General features: G+C 48.6%; 1 protein-coding gene across 3 annotated transcripts in view; it reads right to left on the bottom strand.

Annotated features, from left to right (window-relative positions):
- The window catches only part of Shank2 (SH3 and multiple ankyrin repeat domains 2), a 537,673-nt gene that overhangs the window by 436,541 nt on the left and 77,879 nt on the right, over nt 1–23,253 (bottom strand). For 2 of the 3 annotated variants that reach the window (XM_023710614.1, XM_023710615.1), the window contains exon 2: nt 8,745–8,964. In XM_023710614.1, the coding sequence (XP_023566382.1) occupies nt 8,745–8,951 (207 nt within the window). In that variant the 5' untranslated portion in view covers nt 8,952–8,964. Of the gene's footprint in view, nt 1–8,744; nt 8,965–16,705; nt 16,763–23,253 lie in introns of those variants that run through there. The other variant, XM_023710613.1, reaches the window with a different exon arrangement.

Here is a 23,253-nt window from a genome sequence, read left to right as displayed (position 1 = left end):
AGTCCCTGCAGCATGCTAGGAAGACACTGCAAAGGACACATCAGATGGGAACCCAGCCAGAGCCAGATGCTCAGGGAGACGTATCCTGGAGGATGCAGGACAACCATCCTGAGTGGAATGGAGGCGCTGCTGCTGCTCAGGGCGGTCTCCAAGGCCTCTCATGCTTTCTGCTTCCTACAGGAATAGATTTTGAGGATCCCTGAAGGAAGGTCCGCAGCTCTCCCTGCCCTAGGGCCCAAGAGTCCTGAGTCAGAGACTACACAGCACAGCACTCTAACACAGCTTCCCAAGGTGGCCACCTGTATAGAGCCTTCCGGCCTGTCCCATCACAGTAGTCACCTCCTGGTCCTGAAAATGTGGAGGCAGCAGTCAGACATTGATTCTTAGCCCCTAAGACAGAGAGCACACTCCCAACACCTGTCATGGTTTGGGGTTTTTGCAAGGTGAACAATATAGCACAGGACACATTTTATAATAGTATTTTATATTGAATCATGCAAGAATCACATACTACAAGTTCAGGAAATCTACTCACACATTAAATACTAAAAGAATACAGCTGAGGGTCTAGATCTCATAACAATGCTTCCCACCAGTCCAACTGGAGGCCTATAGAGCTCACAACTAAGTCCCATGTAGACCTGCTTCATGGATCTGTGTTAGAAAGGCCCAAAGGTCAGTGGTGGAAGGTAGGAAGTCTATGCCAGTGGGATGGAGGATCTGTGCTAGCAGGCTGAGAGATCTGAACTGGAGCTGGGAAGCAAGGCTCAAGCTAAGCACCAGAGCTTCCCCAAAAGTACCACAGCCATCCTCAGCAGTGGTGAGGTCCCAAGATCCTCCAGTGATGAGGAAAGTCGAGTGCCCATCAGGAAAGCCATGCAACAGGCTTCATGAGGCTGAGCAGGGCACCATCTTCCCCTCCAGAGCCAGGAATCGATGCTCAAGATGAAGAACAAGCTTCTCCAAAGTTCACTGGGAAAGCCAACAGGACAAGGTCCTCCAGCAAAACAGCCCAAGAGAACTAGCAAATTCCAACAGCTACAATAGCTGCTCCAAACAGCATCCCTAACACTGTTTTGGCAGCTTCTCCTGTTCTGCCTTTATGCTGCTGGCAACAATCCTCAGGCAGGCCACCTGCACCCAACACCCCGCTAGTTAATTCAGCTGGGTGTAAGAAGTTGACCCCCAGTTAGCTATCCAAAATACCCAAATGAACAGGAAACCTCAAACACAAAAGGCAAACAGGATAAGGAGGTGCCTGATTTAAATAACAAGAAGGGGTTGAGAAGTAGAGGGGCAGTGGACACCAGTTTGCTCCAGTATCTTAATGTCAAGCAGAAGGCAAAGGTCACTTTGGAATCAGGCATATGGGATGGGCCATGTGGGCACAGGTGGGCATCTCATAGCTGGAGGGCATCTCATAGCTGATGTGGGCCTGAGGGAGGCAAGAACAGAGGAGGGAGAGGCAGAACGCTCCGGGCCTGGCAAACGTGGGAGGAATTTGAGAAACAGACAGCATGGGGGTGGGGATATGGATGAATGGCAATAAATTGTCTTTGAAGGGATCAGGTTGGTATCCGAAGACCATTTTGCTAAATGAATTATGTGACTTGTAGATGCATTTATTTAATAAATGGAAGCACTGATTAAAGCAAAAAGAGAAACCCTCATTTTCCCCAAGCACCTGCAGGCCCTGGCTTCTTTGATGAGATGCTTGGGTCTTGGGTGGATGTGGCTGCTGGTGCCACACTGGAGAGAGGCAGAGAGGCTGGCACTGGAGCCTCTCAAGGAGCGCCTGGCTCAGCAGCACACCACAGCCCCTGGAGCTTCCCCCCTCCAGCTCCCTGTGACACACCACTGACAGTGGATTAACCCTGAGCTGTCATGCACCTCTCTGCCTTGATGCCAGCTTTGTTCCCACTTCCTTGTGCAGCATCCTCCAAAAATATCAATAACAAAAGAACCTGCTTTGGGTGGTATTGATTTTGGCACCTGCTATTTTTTTTTTTTAAAGGCCAAGCTGAATGGCCAGTGCCAGGCTTTCACCACAGTGTGCTTTGGGAATGACTGAGGGAGACTCTGCAGGCCCAGAGCCCTGTGTGCCCTCTAAGACCACCACCCGGCCCTGCAGTGCTTCGTCTCAGCACTGCCCGAGGCGCCTGTGCAAAGGTTGAAAGCTGCAGTCCCACCAGAGGCATAAGTCTGGAGAGAGCAGTTACTCAGCAAGGGACAGAGAGTCCAGACTATACCAGGGAAGGGGACCAACAGCTGGCAGTAGAGGGGCAGCTCGGGAGCTTCTTCTAGCACTGTCACCAGTGGGTGACCACTGGGACCCCAAGGACAAGCTCTCTGGCAGCTCCACCCGACTCCTCCAGATAGATTCCAGAACAATCAAGTGTCCCCAGCTAGACGCAGAGGGCTCAACCCAAAAGGGACAGCATGCGGATCCATGTCTACTCTGTTGCCCGTGGGATTTCTGATCTCAGCATCTAGGGCCTTTGTTTGCCTTGAACAGAGTGAAGACAAGTGGTCTTCAGAAGGTTCCAGAAGCTATTATGCTCCCAAAAGTGTAAAGAGACACTCCCGCAACCCCCCCTCCCCCCGCCCCGGTGGCCCCTGCTTCATCAAGCATTGTTGTACCTCCAGGCCGAGTGCAGAAGCCACTGTGGCCGATACAGAAGCTTCCGGGAAAATGAGCCTGTGCCCTGGTGAAGGTGACCCTGCTGACAAGGGGCCAGAGGAGGTGGGGACGCAAAACTGAAGCCTGGGAAGTAAGTAGCACAGCATCTCCCCCAAGCTACAGGTGCTATCCTTTCGCACCAACAACTCTGTGACCCTCCCAGTCTCCAGCCCTCTTTACCCACTATCTTGACAGTGAATGGCAAGGGGCCTTTATCTCCTCCAGGGAGTGACAAGTGCCTCCCAAGAGGGTCAAAACAATGGCTGCTCCATGGCGAATGGTCACAGTGACAGATACACTCAGGGTACTCAGCATACACCTGCTACAAGGAGAGTGTCCCCTACCCCAAAGTTGTAGCACAGAAGTCTTTCAGATTTCAGACTCTGGAATATTTGCATGTATTTAATGAGGTATCTTGGGGATGGGCCCCCCAGTGTGAATATCAAATTTTGTTATTTTTCGTATATCTTTACACACATAGCCTTAAGGTAATTTTACATAACGTTTTTCATAATTTTTGCATGAAATGAAGTTTCACAGTGTGAGTTTTCCACTTGCTGCTGTCATATTTATGCTCAGAAAGTTTAGGATTTTGCAGCATTTTGGATTTTCAAAATTTTCAGAGTCACGCTGACCAACCTTCCTGGGTTGGATCACTTCATAGGACAGTGTTGATGATTAAGTGACAGATGGGAGCGAGAGGCCCTGAGGCTCTCAGCATCTTACCCAATAACCCATCTCAGCTGACTTCCGCCCCCTGCTGCTTCTCACCCAGGTTGCCCGCTGCGGGCTACCTTCCCTTGGTGAGCACCACCCACAGGTGCAAATCAGGCCTGGGTACCAAGAAAGCCCAGGGCACAGTAAACACCAGTATCCTGGACCCCATCCAGCAGGTTTCCAGGCACAAGGCTGAGTGTCCCCAAGCCACGTGCTCTGTTGTCTTACTGGTTCTGGAGTCTGATCTTCCATGTCCCCATCTGCAAGCTAGTTTTAATCATAAACCTCTCCGTGAAGGATAGGTGCATGGGTTGGCAATGTTCTCTCCTCATCCAGCTACAGTTATAGGCTGTGTGCCACTTGGACACTGAAGATGCCGGTCCTTGCTGTAGGACCACTAGCCTTCAACAGAAATGCTCACAAACACTGCATTCCTCAAGGCTGCAGCAAGGACTACCCCACAAAACAAGCATTACAACCTATCCTAGCGTATGGCATGTGGTAACCCTTGAGAACATTATAAAAGTACTCTCAGGACAAATACAGAGTGCTGGATTTGCCTGCATAGGCGATACCCACAGGGTCTTGATGTGTTAGGATTCGCACAGTACAAGGTAAGTGTTGTGTGTCAGTTGGCATAGCATCCCTGCCCCCCAGGCAGCAGGCAAAGGACCACTTACTCTGGTGTATGCCTAACATCAGCAGCCACATCCTTCCCTATCATTTCTGGACCTTCAAGTCTCAAGTCTGAAATCCAAGAGAAGACTTCCCAAGCTCCCTGTCCTACTCCCTTATCAATAAGCAATAGCAGGGACAAGAGATCAGAGGCAGCTGGCCCTGCAACCTGAGGATGGTTTACAATGCTGGGATGCAGGAGTCTCCACCCTGGAGAGGTAGTCACTGAGAAATGTAGCATCCAGGGGCCAAGAAGGCCATCCCATGAGACCCAAAACATAGAAGCCCCACAAAAAGTATCAAGAGCAAGAAACAGGCATCGCTCCATACCAGAAATGCCTCCTTCAGACAACCACATGGAATCTAAATCCTGGAGGGGAACTGCTTCCTCATTCTCCTGGGGCTTTGTCAGTTCTTGCTTGGCTGGACAGGGACTGGGGAAGATGGGTTGGGGGTGAGTTGGCCAGCTGTCTGGAGAGACCCTCCTGCCAGAGATGCTCACCAAGTAGAAATGCCGCAAGGGCTGGGGAATCATTGCTTGAGAAGTTAAGATAATTTCAGAAGAAAAAGGGGCCCCCACCTTCCAGAAAGACCCCCCACACACACACGTGCACACACACACTGTGCCATTAAGCCTGATATGCCAACTCAGTTAGATTAAGAAATCCCCAGGGCATTAGGAAAACACACCTTTGGGTGTCTGGGTGGCTCAGGGAGGTGCGATCTTTTTTTTTTTTTTTTACATTTATTTATTGTGTGTGTGTGTGTGTGTGTGTGTGTGGCCAGCTCAGCCCACCAGGGGGCGCGGCTGGGCGGCATGTGGTGCTGGAGGATTGAACCGCGGTCCCTGTGCTTTGCCAAGTTTGTTCCAAGTAGGTGCTTTAGACCACTGAGCCATCTCTTCAGCCCCGGGAGGTGCGATCTTGATGATTATATCTGGTCCCTGGCTCCTTCCCTCTGACACTGTTCCCTTGTTCTACTTCCCGGCCACCAGGAACTAAGCAGCTTTGCTCCGCCATGTCCTTCAGCCATAGTGTTCCTTCCACGGAACCAGCTGACCACTGAATCCACTTAAAGCATGTCCCTCTATCAACTACAGGCATCACAGCTGACTACACACGGCCCCTGTAGCCTTTCATCTGAAAACCTAGGTAGATAGATGGACAGACCTGACCACCTCTACTGGGAAGGGCAGGAAGACTCGCTTGTGTGTTCTTAGAAAAGGACCACACAGCTTCTGCTCAACTGAACAGGATGGGGCGAGGGGCATGGACAATAATGAAAGCACAGCACGGGAAAAACAATAAATGGAGAAGAGAGAGCATGCAAAGAATCAGGCAAGCCTCTGATCTGGGTGAAAATACACTCCAATTAAAGGAAGAAAAGTCTCCACGACAGCTTTATGCTAGGGAGTGAGATAACAGGACATAAAACAAACAAACAACTTGAAAGAATAATTCTCAAAAGGAGAGAGCATACACCTATGAGAATAAATGAAAAGTCAGGATAACATGACTACAATAGATTAGAAATTGGATGGAACTGAGCTGATCCCCCTGAGCATATGGTATGTAAAGACGCTGGGATATCGTACAAGCACACGAGAAAATGTCCAGCACAGGGAGCAGTGTGAAATGCACATACAGGGAAGAAAAATCCAGCATAGGATAAACTACTACCCTGAATCCAGAGAAGAGCCTGACCCATACCACAGAGAAGTCATGGGATGCAAGGAGACACCCTTAATGGAGGGAAAAACAGCATCTGCTGCCACAAGGTTCTCCAGGAAAAACCAAAAATGGCTAGTATTTGTCTGTCTGGCAATTGAAGTCAATTTGTTAGGGATTTAGGCCAGAGACAGAGGAAGGGAGGGACAGAGGGAGAGAAGAAAGGAAACAGAGGCAGGCAAGGAGTCAGGCATGCACGCACGAAATGGAAAAGGTAAATCAGAGATCTCTAAAGCAAAACTCAGGGAGGTGATTAAGTTTAGATAAGGTCACTCGGGGCCTCAGACAACACCTCCACAAATGCAGAGGAGGCTTGATATGATACAGAGCAAAAGAGCATCTGAGGCACAGGCAACAAGTAAGCATTTTCAAAACACGGTCGATCCTTGTTGTCTGGGAGTTCTGTGCGTGGGGATACTCCTACTCTAGGAAAGTCACTGGCGATGTCCCCATCGCGGCTCTCTGTGCTGTGGTGATCACTCACAGGCATGGGACACCCAGCACCCAACATGCAGAGGTCCCCCAAACAAATGTCCTTCTTGGGGTCTGCGCAGTGCCACATCGCTTACACTCTTTGGGCTTTTTGGTGTGGACTTAGCTGCTTCAAACAGTCGTCTAGTACAGTGCTGAAGAGTGACATCCTGCCGCAGGGCGTGGCTGGGATGCGCCTGCTGGAGAAGCCTCATGCAGGCCAGAGCACAGCACTGATGGCCTCCAGTTCAAGGCTAGAGGCTACATTGAAGGCAGTGTCTTCGTGGAACACAAAGTACTTCACTGTGCGTAACACGGACCAGCTAGGCTTTCACTGGAGCGGCGCTGTCATTAGGAACTCTTCCTAAAAACACTCAGCAATTAACCCCACCTATTTCAAAGGCAAACCAAAACATGGAGCTGGAAATAGATCAGGCTACTCCTGTGAAAGCTGGCATTTACTCCTGGAACAGAGATTGGGTGAACCCAGGAACAGACATCAAGTGGGGTCTAGTGACTGTGTGAACAGTCCTGTGCCCACATGAATAAGGAGATGCCAAGGGCAGGATGTGCACGTGTGTGTGTGTGTGTGTGTGTGTGTTGTGTGTGTGTGTGTGTGTGTGTGAGCTCACTACTGCCTCACCAAATCTTCATGACCATTTGTTAAGGCTTAGGGCTGGCCCACACATCTAGCCCCCCTCTGTAGCCAGGTGCCACTCCAGGGAAGGCCAGGAATTGACAGGCTCCTTGAGTTCTCTCTTCTTCCTTCATCTCCCTGACAGGTTTGGAGAAGGACCAATGGGGACTCCAGAACTCCACCCCAGACCTCAGATCCCACCTCTGGCCTCCCATCGCCTACTGTCCCTGGCTGCCATTCACGCTTGGGCGGGGGGGACTTTACATCCTGCTTTGGAGATTGGGTACCTTGGCCACCCTCGGAGACCACTACCCCACCACCCCCACTACATTCCCATCAGCTTCTGGTTCGCAGCACCCCAAAATACTCTCTTCACCACCTCTAGCACCCCAGTGAACTGTCCTGTCACCCTGTGTGGCTTGCCGGCCCAATGCCTAAGACAGCTTCTGGCTCATACAAGACGCTCACCATTGCTGAATGAGTATTAGAAAGTAACTGGATGCACGCAACCTCGGGTCAGTGCCCTTGAGCAAGATCAGCATCGCAGACCAGCAAAGCCAACGAGCGTGCACTGAGCACCTCCTGTGCAGAGTCCTTTCCCAGGGATGGGAAGGGGCAGCTTTGGGAGCACTTATCTCTGCTCCAAACAGTTCCAAATTCCCTGCCTGATTGCAGAGGGAGGAAGAGAGAATGAACAATGAAGGGAACACCTGGCATACAGGATGCTCCTGGGGAACCTGTCTCACTGCACAGCCATACCATCCACCATGCCAACCCACCTCTGCCCAACCCTGGGGCACGAGGGGCTGCCCCCAAGGAAGGGAAATCTGCCCACAAGGGCCCAGGAACAGACCAGGAAGTATACCATGGCAATAGATGCCAGGGACTGCCAGTGTGGACAATCAATCAGTGGCACAGGAAACACACTGGCCCTGAAGCTGGGCCATGACTGGCCACTAACAGGGGCAACACCAGGAAGGGAGGCTTTACCCCAATGCCCCACAGCCTAAGAAGTGGGACAGCTAAGGATGCCAGGGTACACACGTATGGAGAACTAGCAGGGACAGAGGCAGTACCACTGGACACAGTCACACATAGACTCTGCAGGCCGAGCATTAGCCAACCTGCCGCTTGGCTTCTCCTGTGGACTGAACTGCTCCAGGCTGGCCTCAGCCTTGGGACACTGCAGTGCTTGCTATGACTTAGATGTGGTAAGTGCTCCCCAGGCTTCCTGGGGTGAAAGCTAACCTCCATGTTGAGGGGTTAAGGGAGTGGAAACTTAATTGATTAATAGGATTGAAGATGGCACCTTTGGGAGGTGATCAGGGTTAGGTAAGGTCACCAGGATGGAGCCCCAGAGTTGGACCCTCCTGGCTTTTATCTAAAGAGGGAAAGACCAGACAGACACAGTTATATTCTCTGGTTTTGCCATATGATGCCCTGGACCACCTACTCTGCCAGCAAGGAGGCATCACCAGATGAGATCCTTGACCTTGGGCCTCCAGAACTATGAGCCCAAACAAACCTCCTTTCTTTGCAAAGCAGTCCTCATCACGGTAGCACACAATGGACTAAAATAAGTGCTCAGTGACTACTGGAGACTGAAACAGGAAAACAGGGCTGTGTAAAGTGAGGAGGGAGGGATCCAGAGGAGCTGATGCTGGACCAGGACTCTACAGCAAACAAAGATCACCAGACCAGAGTCTTTAGCCCTGTGAGTCCAGGATGAACTGGCAGTATATTTCCTCTGGTATTCAAGCTATGGTCACACCACCCCCCAGACATGGACAAAGGGGCAAAAGGCGAAGCAAAGCACCACCCTCCAGTGGGAGCTCACCGTCTGCTGCAGGTCCTGGATGACCACACGGATCACCAGCGTGTCGCCCTGGCTCTCCTCCATCCTCACACCACCTGGTTTCTCCGCTGTGGCCCGGATGGTGTCATAGATGGTCTCTTCCTTGGAACTGTCAGACTCAGAGCCCATGGAGTAGTCAGAGAAGCTCTGGGCCATCTCGTCCTCACTGGACGTTGGGCTACGGGGCATGGTGGCCAGGTCTCTGTGGGGAGGAAGAAAGAGAACCAACAATGGGAAATGTGAAAATTAAAGAGAAGCCAGGGACTCGGGGAAGCCCTTGCGGAACTTGTGCTCTGCTCCTGCATGGCAGCCCGATCAGGAGCCCAGGACTGCCCTTGTGAATTCATGTACTGGTTGCCAAAGTGGCAAGAATCCATCATTTCCCTCTTCTTCCCCAAGCCTGCATAGAGGGGCAGCAGCCAGGACCAGGGAGGCCCTGAGAGTGCTGGCCCAATGTGTGAACCCCAGCATTACAGGAACTCTAGCTGATGAGGATTCACCAAAGGGCCCCAGCAGGTTGAAACTTCCCACATAAGAGAAACAGCTACCTTTGGTTTTTCTTTAAGGACAGAACTGCAGGAGAGGAAGAAATGCAGGTATCGGGTCAGAGTGGCAGTGAGAGCTCACTATAATAACCCCCTGCTTCAAATAGAGATGGGTCAGTAAAAATAGAACAGAAAGACAGGACTCAGAAAGGAGGCAATCTCCAGGACCAGCAGTGGAGCAGAATCCCAGATCACAAACAAGCGAAAGCCACAGATGTGCGGGTCTGCAAGAGACGCTGGCAGCCGAGAGGGCCCCTTCCTCATGGTCAAGGGCAACAATACTTGCCCAGCGATGAGCAGGACTAGGTTACATCCAGCAAGTATTGAGAACGATGCTCGTTCAGACCCTGAGACAAGGTCATCCATTCTCCACTGACCACAACTGAGACACCATCCCTGGGGACCGGGGTCCAGAAAGAAGGGAATAAACATGGATTACTGCAGAGCTGCGGAGGCCCCGGAGGGAGGCACCACGCTGGGAGCGATTCCTCCTCTACAGCAATTCTGTAAGTTCAAAGCTACATGCACAAGGAAAGATGGCAAAATCCAACTCTCCTGGGCATGCGGGGCATGGTCATCCGGGTCATTCAGGGGCTGTCGGACGAACTGTGGTCTCGCCTGCCCACGGCCCCATAGCCATGAGAACAAATGAACCTGAACCTCACACGGGTGACTCTAAGTAGAAGAGATGCGACTACAGAATCAAGCGTAAACCACTTGCCCTCACTTCTAGATGTAATGCAACCCCACAGGCTGCTCACAGATACGCTCATCGAGCCTGGCAGCAAGGAAGTGTTTGGTGGCAGAGATCAGCTTTAAAGCCAGAGGGCCCTGCTCTTGGGGTAAGGGAATCCTGGTGCTGGGAGCCATATTCTTCTGGCATCCTAAGCAGAAGTGGCAAAACATCAAACTCTGATAAAACTAGTGACAGATGATTTATGTATTACTTTTTAATTTTTTAATCTTTTATTTATTTGATACAGGGTCTCGCTATGCAGCTTGGACTCATAGTGATCCTCCTGTCTCAGCCTCCCCAGAACTGAGATTACAGGCATGCGCCACTACACCCAGTTTCAGTGGTCAGGATGGCACTTCCGGGGCTCTAGAACCAGTATAGCATGAGGTACGGGCACTGAACCTGACAGTCCTTGCGCTTGTCAGGCAGGCCCTTAGACCACTGAGCTATCTCCCCAGGCCTGATTTCGATATTATTCTTTATTATTTTTTTCCTCTGTGTTGGGGATGCTACCCCGGAACATGCCCCTTTGGCATATGGACCATTTTTGAGTTGTAGGTAATGGAAAAGAAACATACAATAAAAGTGCCTTGCTCTCCCCGACTTGACTAAAAGTAGGATATAAATTTGCAAGGGTGTCCCCCTCTCCTCTCTACAAAAGAGTCCAAAAGTCCATCTTTAGAGTCAACTTTGACACTTCCCAGCTTGTGGCCACTGCAGAGGATCCACCCACCAGAATACTAACCACCTTAATCCACCATCTCTTTCCCATACATTCATCACCCCATAATTTGCTCAATTAACTTGGGTCCTTCCCATTGTCTTATAGTTCTGTAAAATTCATTGTTCCTTTGCTGAGGTGCTACCTAAGCCTAAGGTTTTTTTTTTTTTCTTTATTTATTGGATACAGGGTCTGGCTACACAGCTCTGATTCACAGTAATCCTGTCTCAGCCTCCCCAGTGCTGGGATTACAGGCATGTGCCATCACGCTGGGTTTCAATGGTCAGTACAGCACACCTAGAGTCCCAGGGCCAGCACAACATGTAGTATCAGGAATTGAACTCAGGTCCTTGAGCTTGCCAGGCAGGTGCTTAGACCACTGAGCTATCTCCCCAGCACCCCCCCCCCACCAACCTAAATTTCAACTGTCACTTTGAAGCCACTCTTCACCAAAGCTTCTCCCATGATGTGCTCTAGTTTCTTCTGTTAGGCCACTCAGCAGAGAAACTGAGAAGGTGGTGGGGAGGAGAGGTTTTCCTTCAGTACAGAAAGACAAGAGGAAGGAGGGGAGGGAGGAAGAGATGGAGAGAGGAGGAAATGATGGAAGGTAGTAAGGGATGGAGACGGGGAAGGAAGGAGGGTGGTGGACAGACAGACGAGGCACAGACGGACAGGAGGTGAATGGTTGAGTAGATATATGGATGGATGCTAGATAAATACCTGGATTATACATGAAGGAAAGGATGAATGGATGGGTACATGAACGGACAGATCATGGGTAGACAGAGGGACTAGTAGGTAGATGGGTAGATGGATGATTAAGTGGGAAAATGCTTGTATAAAATAACAGATGGATGGATGTGTAAGCGAATGGGAGGCAGGCAGCAAAGGACAAGGAAGAGGATACCTGACAAGGCCTCACGATGCAAGGTAGGCTGTGGCCAATTATTTGCACTCGTAAGATTTAGGGATCATGACACAGAAATGATCCCAAACCCACAGTTCCCATTCTGCTGAGGCTCCTTCTATGTAGTTAGTGTGCATCAGGAATGCTCTGGAAGTCAGCTAGTGGGAAAGGTAGCTTTACCCTCCTCACATACAAGACATGCCTTGAGTACATGGTGCTTACTGTGACCCCCAGTTTACAGAGCACGTGACCTACAGGGAGGTGCTTTCCCTTTGTGGTCCTCAGGGTGGTATAAGACAGTGCCTGCTCACAGGGCACAGGTGGTGTGGACACAGGGGTGTGGGCACAGGTGGTGTGGGCTCGAGAACACACTGGGTCTCCTGACTCCAGTTGCTCCAGCTGTGCTCTCAACCTCACACGGCCCTGACTCCGAGCTCTCCCAGGGCCTCATGAGACGAGCCCTTCTCTGGCCGAGAGATCACACAGTGCACCACAACTGCACGAACACAGAAAAGAGGCACCTACACTAGTTTCTGAGGCTCTGGTCTCTTAAATGGGAATGTGCATGGCTGAAAACCAAAAATGATGGTTTCTGCCTAAATATCTGAATTTCAGTGTCTTGAGAAGCACAGGCTGCAGCCACCCCAGGCTCACCTGGCAGCCTCATATCATTTCTTGGCCGTGGCTGCACCTCCCACGGGGCCAGAAGCAGAGACGTGTGACCAGCATACTTCTGCTGCCTCTGCACACCAGAGAGGCAGCCAGCCTTCGTCGTCCACGTGCGACCAGCTCATCTGCCTCACGGACCCCAAACCAGGCGTGGGCTGTTGCCTCCGCTCTGGTGCTTTATGCCTGCATGGAACACTCAAGAGTCCTTCTCCCACAACCTGCCTATTCAGAACTTACTGGCTAACAGCACGTCTGGGAAGGTGGCTCCCAGCTCAGCCTGCCCCTCCTGCTGTACCTACTTAGGACCCCCCTGGGATGAACCCCAGGATGTGTGTCCAACTCCATCCAGCCTTGCAGGACATTTCCCAGGGCCCCAGTACTCGCAACAATAAAACAAGGGTTGGGGGGCTGGGGAGATGGCTCAGTGGAATAAGCACTTCCCTGGCAAGCGCAAGGGCCTGAGTTCAATCCCCAGTTCCACCAAAAAAAAAACAAACAAACAAAAAAAAAAAACACAATAAAACAAGGGCTGCAAAGCAACTTTTTCAAAAGGGACACCTGCCCTCTGCCATCCCCTGGTGACTGAGGTCAAGGGTGCCATTCCCTCTGAAAAGATTCCAGCTGTACCAGGAAGTGGATCAAAGTCACACATAATCCACAGTTTTGTTTTTTGTTTGTTTGAAACACACTTCGTTGGCATACATGGCATCATGGTTTGGGATTTTTCACAAGAGGAATAATACAACACAGGACACATTCTATAAGATCATTTTATAATCACCCAAAGAATCACATATAAACAGTGCAGGAAATCCATTCACACACTAAAGAACAAAGACTCCAGTTGAAGGTCTGGATCCTAATACCCTGCATGAGTCCAGCTGAAAACCTTGAGCTCCTAAGAATGCTTCCCATGAGTCCAGTTGGAGGCCTGGAGCCCATGACAATGTCTCATGCAGGCCCATTTCATGGATTTGTGCTCTAAACGCCCAAAGGTCAGCAGTGGAGGCTAGGAAGCCTGTGCCAGCGGGATGAAGGATCTGTGCTAGCAGGCTGAGGGGAAGCCAGGAAGCAACACTAAAGGTAAGCACCAGAACTCCCCTAAAAGGCACCACCGTGATCCTCAGTGACAGTGAGGTTCTGAACTCCTCCAGCAATGAGAAAACTTTAGTTCCCATCAGGAAAGCCAACTTGACAAGCTTCCCCAGGAGCAGCGTACCACCCTCCCCTCTGGAGCCAGGAAACGATGCTCATGGTGAGGACCAGAGGTACCCCAAAATGAACCACAGCCATCCTGTGACCACAACGTCACGAGCTCCTCCTTGGATAAGAACAGCCAAGTTCATCAGAAAAGCCAGCATGACAAGGTCCTCCAGCAGAGAGACCTTCCAAGAGAACCAGCAGCTTCTCCAAGCAGCCTCCCAGCAGCCTCTCCAGTTCTGCCTCTCGTGCCGCAGGCAGCCATCCTCAGGTGGGCCTTCCACACCCAGCACCACACTAGTGCACTTCAGCTGGGTGTAGCAAGCTGACCACCAGCTAGCAATCCACTGCAGATGGGGCACTAAATGCTTACTAATTTGGATATTTCATTCAAAACCTTGGATTTCTGGCTGATTTTGACCATCAACAGGATGTGGCAATTCTGGGCCTTGCCATGTGGCATCACTAGACAGGAGCCAGCTGTGGTGGCTCCCTGGCTCCCACAGACCTGTCAGGTCCACAGAGAACCAGGGAGATTCCACACCACAGCGCTCACTCATGACACTGCTCACGGGTCACCTTCTCACCAGGGCTGGGAGCTGGTGCCACCTGACACAGGCCCCTTCTCCCTCAGCCCAACTGAGGGTGCTTCCTGAGTCCCCACACAGCTCTAGCAAGGAATCATCCAATAATCAGCCAGGAAAGTTTTCTAACAAAAATTTCAAAGTTCACCTCAGTGTAAATCTGAATTGAAATGTCAGAGTAAATAAGTGTCCATGGGTCAAATGTATTTCTGTCCACAGAAGTGGGGAGCTGGTGGGGGACCACAGGGCTGGGGCTGAAGGTAGAATCTAGGGGGTCCCTGTCCCTCCCAGCTCAGAAAGGCCTTGGCCTCAGTGCAACTTGTAGTAATGGATTCATTCATGCTTTTCCACATGTGTTGACTGCATGTGTGTCAACAGGCAAAAATGACAATATGTGCCCGGCACTATTATATGATAACTATACCTTGCCTGAAATGCTTGGGACAGAAGTATTTCAAATTTCAGGCTTTAGGGCTTTTGGAATATATGCACACACATAATGAAATATCTTGGGGACGGGACCTGAGTCTAAACACAAAACTCATTTATGTTTCATATATACCCTAAACCCTCAGCCTGAAGGTAGTTTTATGTGCTATTTTCATTGTACCCGTGTTCCAATTGCAACCTGTTGCATGAGATCAGCTGTGGAATTTTCCATTTGTGGCACTACGCTGGAGCTCAAAAAGTTTCAGATTTTGGAGCATTTTAGATTTCAGACTTTTGGACTAGGGATGCCCAACTTGTAATAAAAATCACATACTCCAAAACGCCATTCTTCCCAACCATGCCTTGGGTTCTGATGAAGGATGCCCAGTTTGATCCTGGCTGTCCAGGGTAGGTGCTTGTTGAGATCTTTGTTTAAAAAAAGCACCAGCACCAGGCCAGAAGTCCTAGTTTAATTGGGCCGGTGTCGATCCTGCTTTATAAAACTCCCGAGATTGGGGGTGGGGTGGGCTAATGGGCGGGCAGACTGAGATAACAGTTTCAGACCATCAGACCACCCCTGTGGCATCAGCTCTAAAGGAAGTGGAGGGGGCAGAGACTTAGTGTTAAAGACCAGCTCCTCCTCTGGGCCAAGGCTGTGTGTTTTTTGTTAAGACAGTGGCCCAGGGACAGCATTCACTGCCTACAGGGCCATGAAGGACAGGAGATGGCTAGAGGAGAGTCCTGCTGATGGGATTTGCTATTCTGGAGCCCCTGTACACTGAGGGCATGGAGCTGGCTGCGAGCAGCTTTAGTTCTCCTTAGGAGATGCCTCTCCCCAGTTCCTGAGCCTAGGTTGCCTTCACCCCCATCAGGGCCCAAGAGAGATGAGGGAGCTTGGGGAGGGGTATCACTAGCACAGATGGAAATCAGCAGCTGGTGAGGAGCCACTGCCGCTGAGTTCCCAGGGAGCAGGCAGTGACAGGGCATGGTACACCGCAATCTCTGCTGGCTCTTTCCACGACTTTAGGCACTGGCCTTTCACACCAGCCTACAGCACCTTAGAAAGCGTACAACCACAGAACAGCTACAGCATCAGGCCCCAGGAAATGGGGAACAGTGTTCCCACTGGAGCTCCTGTAGCCCAGGCTGGCCCTGTCCTGCCCAGGTTGTCCCTAAGCAGTTTCCTGGGGCCTAAGCACTGCAGGTTTCTCTCAGGTGAGGCCCTACCTCCAGCCACTGAAATTTCACCCAATGTTTTGACACTTAAAAAAAGAGTACAACTGTGTCCATCTCCCTCCTGCTGGCTGGTGGTCTCCACAGCCTCCTGGTCTGTCCATTTTCCCACCTTCATCTAGTGACTACAGAAGCAGGAGGCGCGTCAGTGCAAGACTTCTGTGTGCTCAGGTCTCTGTTGTTCCCACATCCTCTGGGACGCAGTGGACACTTGTTGGACACATACTGAACAGGCCAGGTGGGACTCAGAAGGGACAGAGTGGACCCTGACCAGCCGGCAGCAGTGTTCCCGTTGTAGCCACCACTGCCCAGGGGAACACAGGCCCAGGATCCCCAGACCTGCTGTACCCCTTGAGTTGGCTTTGGGGAGATGGCCATGACCTGTCAGAACTGATACCAAGCCTCAGGACCAAAGGGCCCCCACCAGTCAGGGAAGGACAGAAACAAGGCTGTGAGACTGTGACATCAGCCCAGTTCTTTGTAGGAGGGTCCTGGGATCTCCAGGGCAGAGGCCCGAGTCGTGGTCTTAACCTTAACAGGAGGCTTGACCAACCCAATAAACAACTGCATGGGAAGAGCAGGCACCTGACTCAGGGATCCTGGCCAACATTTAATGATTAACTCTTGGTAGGGCCTCTGGGTAGAACAGTGGTAACCAGAGCTCAGAGCTAACATCTGCATTTCAGATAAGTAGCAAATAACTTTTACTCTGAGTAGGTCCCAGATAATTGCAGGGGGCAGACTTATAGTAATCATCCATTTGTCATCCATCTGATAGTCAAGCAGACCTAAGTACCTGGTATTCTTTCTGGTAGAATCATGAGGGTGGGGGATGGGGCATCTGGATTTCTAACCTTTTCAGGACCAGGCTGAAGGGCAGCTCTGCAGAGAGGGAGCAACAGCAAAGACCAGAGCTTACCTGCAAGCCTGGCTTCCCCTGGAAAATTCGGAGCCCGGCCAAGGAGGGAAAGCTACACAGCCCCCTAGGCAACTGCTTCCACTGTGACTATTCTCTCTGGGGAAAAGTCCAAGCTATAAAATCCCAGGTCGATAAAGTTCAATGACTCCGCAAGCGCCTCTTGCATCAGTCCTGCTGTGGTGGCTATTAACGAGGAGGGAAAAAAAATAACCACCATAAAGCAATTTCCACACAGACTTGTATTGGGCTGCTAAATTGCTCTAAGAAAACATAAACTCTTCAAATGGCTCACTAGTCCCCTAAGGTGCCTGATGGACAGGGGCACAGATTTCAGCCACCCTTTACAGCCATCCTGGAAATATGAACACTTGCCCTACAGGAAGGCACATGTACAGTAAAACCACAAGCAAATGAAACCTTCACCATCCAGGATGCAAAATCTTCATAGATCACCTACAAAAGTTCAAGAGTTCTGATGCTGACCTCTGGTTTAAAATATTTTTCAGGGACAGAGAAATAGCTCAGCAGTCTAAGCACCTGCCTGGTAAGTGCAAGGACCTGAGTTCAATCTCCAGGACTGCATGCCATGCCAGCCTGCGTTGTGCCTGCCAATGAAACCAGGCGTGGTGGTGCTCGCCTATAATCTCAGCACTGGGGAGGCTGAGATGGGAGGATCACTAGGAGTCTGAGCTGTGTAGCAAGACTCTGTACCAAATAAATAAATAAATAAATAAATAAATAAATACTCTCCAGCCAAAAAAAAAAAGTCTTTATTCAAAAGGAATCTCTGGGGGTCGGGGAGATGGCTCGGTAGAATAAGCGCTTCCTGGCAAGCGCAAGGGCCTGAGTTCAATCCCCGGTTCTGCAAAAAAAAAAAAAAAAAAAGGAATCTCTGTGGTCAAGCAATGGCTGTGACTCATCCACATGGCTGACACTGACAAAAGATCTACAAACTGCTGTACAGGCTTTCAGGGTAAATCCTGAGGGCATTTGACTGACCTTGTCACATACAAGTTACATTTCTTGTTATATAGGTCTTGTTTTATCTAGGTCTTAACCATCCAGCAGAAAATTATAAAAACAAGGTATAAAAAATAAAGCCATATTAATATGCTGAGCTGTAAAAGGCTCAAGTCAACAACTTCTGACATTGCGAGTTCTGCACATAACCCACTACTATTATGGACTACTGGACTATATTGGATTATTTTGCTGAATTCGTGCACCTACAATACATGAATGGCAATACAATACACATCTCTGACAAAAGTAAACAAAAAAGGAGGATATAAATGAAGGACCATTTTGTAGTGAAAAAAATATATATATATCTGTATATACAAAATAGTTAGCATAGATATACAGCTATTTTTTCTTAGTTCAATGAGAAGATTTGTACTAACAGTGTTTAAACAAGATACCATATCTGTATCTTGCATTATGAATAACTACTATGAAGACAACAATATACAATGTATTAATTATTATAATTGTCCTACCAACCTGCATTGAAGCTGTCTCATTGCTATTTCTCATTAAAATTAATATTTAAAAAGGAATCTCAAAGAGACATGGGAAGGTAGATTTTGTGGCCACATATTTATCTTCTGCATTTAAATGAATAAAATTTTCTCCTTCTTCCAGCACAGAGCCTGCTCTCCCCCCATGCTGCCTGGGGCTTTGTTCAAACCTCTACAATGGAGTCAAGGTCAGGCCAGCAGGGTCGAGGGCCTCAGTGGGAACCTGTAGATCTGGAATCCAGTCCTGGAGGAATCCAGATTCTGCCACAGGTTCCAAATACTGTTCCGAGTGACCTCACAGGCACCACTGAGAGCTGGTATGAGGGGCCAGGGCGAGGTGGGTTTCAGAGCAGAATGGCTTCCGGCCACTCTACAGGAAGCTTGATACAGAGGCCAAGCCAGGAAGTTCATTGAAGAGCAGCCTCCTTCTCTGGGTTTGCTTAATTCATCTTGCTCCCTCTGCACCCACACAGAATGTCCACAGCAGAGGACTGAAATGCAGAGGGTGCAGCCAAGGGGTAGGCTGCTCCACTGTGTTTCCAATGGAGCTTCTGACATGGGTAGACCTAGACTCCCCTGGGACCAGCCACAGGAGACCAAGGGGTCAGCTACAGTCAGGCACCACCTTCTCCAGAGAGGCCAGCCTAAAAGCTTCCCTCATGCCACCCTGTTCCACTGTCCCTCAAGCCCCATCGAGGCAGCCAGTTCTATATATCCCAGCAGAGTGACTGTGTCCCCAGTTGCATGGCACTGCATGGGGGCACCACGTACGCTGCTGTGTCCCCCACCTCCCTAGGCCCCACACACCACTAGGCATTAGTCCCTGTGTGGGCTAGACTGTGCCTCTCACATTCATAGACAGGAGTCCTAGCCCCTGGAACTCAGCAAGCAACTGCAGTCAAAGATAAGGGCACTGAAAGGCAGAAAAGTTACGGTGGAGGGTGCGGCAGAGCAAAAATGTTTTGGTCATAAAGGACAGGAAACAAAGCTTGGGGGCAGTGCCAGAACAGAAAGTGCAAGGGACTACACACAGACCTCCAGCCTGTGCCTCCATGGCCAACCCAGACACACTTCTGAGTGTGTTCCACCCATCTGAGGGGTAGCTCCCAAAGCCAATCAAGTTGAAGCCGTACCCCAGCCACCACGCCACACTGCTTGAAGGCAGTGATGGCAGGAAACCTGCAATGCTTCTCCATCAGGGAAAAAGAATCCTGGGGATGTTATAGCTGCTCTGTACCTTTTTGTTTGGTACCAGGAATTGAACTCAGGACCTTGTGTTTGCAGGCAGGTACTTATGCTGCTGAGCTATCTTCCCGGCCAAGTACATTCTTCTTAATACCAAAACTATGCCCAAGTCAGAAAAGTAACTGCTTGTCTCAGTTACTCTCTCTTGGTGCTGAGACAAAGACCTGACACCCAGAATGAAGGAAGGAAAGGTTTATTTAGCTCACAGTTATTGGAGGTTTCAGTCCACACTCAGCTGGATCTAAGGCAGAAAGGCACATGGCAGGGACAAGCAGCTCATGGTGGCAAAACAGCAACAATGGCAACAGAGAGAGTCTATCTCTCTGTCTCTCTTATATTACATTCAGGCTCTCTGCCCCAGGCTGGGGGAAGTACACACACCCATAATACAAGCAGTACTAAGACCAATAATCCCCACCTTGGATCACCCATAATCCCAGTGGATCATGAGTTAATTTCAAACTCTAGAAGTCCCCACCCCATGACTGCATGAAGCTTTGGGGGGACAGCTAGACACAAACCATAACACTGCTGATAAATCAGATGAATATAGGTGTTGAATGAATATAGGCGTTGAGAAGGCTTCTAGGATAGTTAGGACAAGGACTAGTCAAGACGGCAGGGTACTAAGCAGGTAAATCTGTTTCTGGTCCATGTCGCAGCATTCCCAGGGTAGCCCACTCACCGGTGGGACTGGAGAGATTTGTCTTTTGTAGCCTGATTCAGCACAGCCTCCAGGAGCCTCCTTCCACTCCAGCCTTTAGAAAGAGCAGCTATGTTTCTCCTCGGGCCCCGGGAGGTACCTAGAAGAGCTCCTACTGTGAATGAGCCTCCTGATTTGCAGGGAAGTCAAGGTTCTGCTTAGGTTTGCTTCTTTTCTTATAGCAGAATCCAAGAGCTGCCACCCAACCAGTAGGAACCCTGTTCTCATCCTCCTCGTGACGTGCTTGGACTACGCAACTAGCATTCCCACAGAACCACTCACGGTGGCGGGCAAGCAACAATTTGCTAAGGTGAAAGGCTTCCTGGGAAGCACCTAAAGGGACACACGTGACATGAGAAACTATAGACCCAGAGTCCCCTCTTGGGATGCTGCCCTGCTTTGCAGTTCTCCCATGCTCAATAAGGTCTGTGGCCAGCCAAGTGTGAGGGGCCCAGGTCCTGGACAGTGCTGAGGTAGGCATCAGGGAACCAGGACATGAACCACCCCAATCAAGACCAGATTCTTTTTCCTTTTTAAAGAGAGTAAAAAATAGTAAGAGAAAAGAAGGAGGAAAGAAAAAAGAAAACATTAGAAGCAATACAGAATTTCACTGAACAAAATAATAGGAATTCACCACCCATTGTTATATTGCATACTGTTGTCTTCAAATTAGTTGTTCAAGACTGGGAGCGCCAGCCCGGCGAGTGAGTGAGATGACTCAGGGCCTGGCGGGATCCTGAATAGACCCAGAGCGCAGGCCTGCCAGTGAGTGAGAGGACCTGGCCTGCGGGATCCTGAATAGACCCAGAGGGCAGGCCCAGCATGGAACCCTTCAGCAGAACTCCCTACAAAGAGGCTAGAGGCAAGACCCACCCAGCTGATTCAGGAGCAGAACATCTTGCCAGAGTGACACAAAGGGTTCAACTCTAAGAGCTGCAGCAGAAAGAAGTGGAGCACAGCAACCAGATCCAAGCAACACCCACCTGGAGGAATCTGAACTTCGTAGATCCAGACCTGGTGCTAAGGTAATAACTCTATCCAAGCTCTACACCAAAGGTCAGAAGACAGCGGGATACAAAATGAAAAAGAGAAGGAACAAAAAGCAGTCTCAGGCCCCGAGTCCACCCAGTACAAATGCACAAGACACTAGCACTGAGGAAACTGCAAATCACACGCCAGATATCTCTGAAATAATAGTGTTGACTGTAAAGAATCAACTGCAGAAAGGTATAGAAGAAATCAGATCAGAAATAATTTCGGAACTAAAAAATGTAGTGGTAACTATAATCAAAGAAGTACTAAGTGCTTCTAAAGAATACACTGATAAAAAAATAGAGGAGAATATAAAAATGATAGAACCCCTGAATAAACAATTTAGGAAAGAAATAGAATCTATGAAACAGGTTCAAAGTGATATACAGGAAATTAAAACCTCAATCACAAGCTGGCAAAACCATTTGCGTGAAAGTGAAAATAGACTTTCTGACCTGAAAGACACCATTGCAGCTAGTGAAAAAGTAAGAAAAGATCTCTTTAAAACAACTAGGATGCAGGAAAAAATAATACAATACTTGCAAGACTATGCAAAGATGAACAATGTGAGGCTAATAGGCATCAATGAGAAGGAAGGAGTCAATACAAATGATATAAAAAGAATATGGGCAGAAGTAATAGCAGAAAACTTCCCAAATATGGGGAAACAATCTGACATTCCTGTAATTGAAGCATATAGAACTCCAAATAATATCAATCCAATGAAAACCACACCCAGACACATAATAATCAAGATTCCAAAAATTCAGCATAGGAACAGTATACTAAAAGCCGCTAAAGAAAAGAAACAGATCACATTTAAAGGAAAACCCATCAGAATAATGGCCGATTTTTCTTCACAAACCATCAAGTCAAGAAGAGCATGGAACAAAGTACTTCAAGTCTTGCAAGAAAACAAATTCCAACCCAGACTGATTTATCCTGCAAAACTATCTTTCAAATATAATGGAGAAGTGAAATATTTTCATGACAAAGAACAACTAAAGAATTTCATGATGACAAAGCCAAGCCTACACAGACTACTAAATGATGTTCTAGAGAGGGAGCAAATTGATCATAGCCCCATGAATGAGAACCCACTAAATAGGGCAAACAATTTAAACAGAGGAGAATAAGAGGTATACAATAGTAGTCTTTCAGTTATTCTTTTGTGTTCAGCAGCAGAATATTTTCATCAGCACATCCTACAAATGGACTTCTCTTCTACTTGATGAGTCATGATTCCACCTGAGTCTACAGGGTGGATTTCAAAGAAATAGCTGTAACTCAGTCCCACAAGTGATGCCTAGCCACCAGTAACTGTCACGGTCATTATGCATGTCCACAACACACTAGAACTTTGTGCGATATCCTATCCTCAAACTGTTAGACGTGCTGGTCATTTACTTGCCATTCCAGTATTTATCTTATGTTTTACTCTTAGTACTTCTTTGTTATCATGAAAACTTTTTCTTAATTCAATTGTTTTGAAACATTTAATTTTCTGAATATTGCTTAATCTTAATTTTTGTTCTAAGATTCATACTGTATCTTTGATTTACAATTTATGTAAAAGATATTGTGTGATATCTTCTCCTAGTATTAGAAACTTTAAAAAGTATATTTCCATTTTCTGTGGACTTAAAAAAAAACAGAGGTTTGTACCTATGTTGTTTATTTATTATTTCTTCCCTATATCTTGTAATATGAGAAACTACTTTGGCAGTAACAATACACAATGTACTAACCATTGTTACTCTCCTAAAATCTTGTTTTGAGATTTTGTACCATTTTTTAAAAATTTTTTTCTTTAAAATAAAATAACTGATGTCAAAAAAAAGAAATAAAATGCAACAAATTAGTTGTTCAGACTACGATGTAAGGATGCAAAGTTGGTCCAAAAAAGGTATAAAAAACTAGAAACAAGGAAAGTATTTAAGCATTAACTGCTCCTTTCAGCATATCATCAGAAATGGGCAGTACAATTATTCAAGCTATCCTGTGTGTGTGTGTGTGTGTGTGTGTGTGTGTGTGTGTGTGTATATATA

The sequence above is a fragment of the Octodon degus genome, unplaced genomic scaffold (assembly GCF_000260255.1).
Source record: "Octodon degus isolate 3935 unplaced genomic scaffold, OctDeg1.0 scaffold00018, whole genome shotgun sequence".
Classification (NCBI taxonomy): Eukaryota; Metazoa; Chordata; class Mammalia; order Rodentia; family Octodontidae; genus Octodon; species Octodon degus.
The sequence above is the reverse complement of the archived record's forward strand: the minus strand, read 5'-3'. Positions and strand labels throughout refer to the sequence as shown.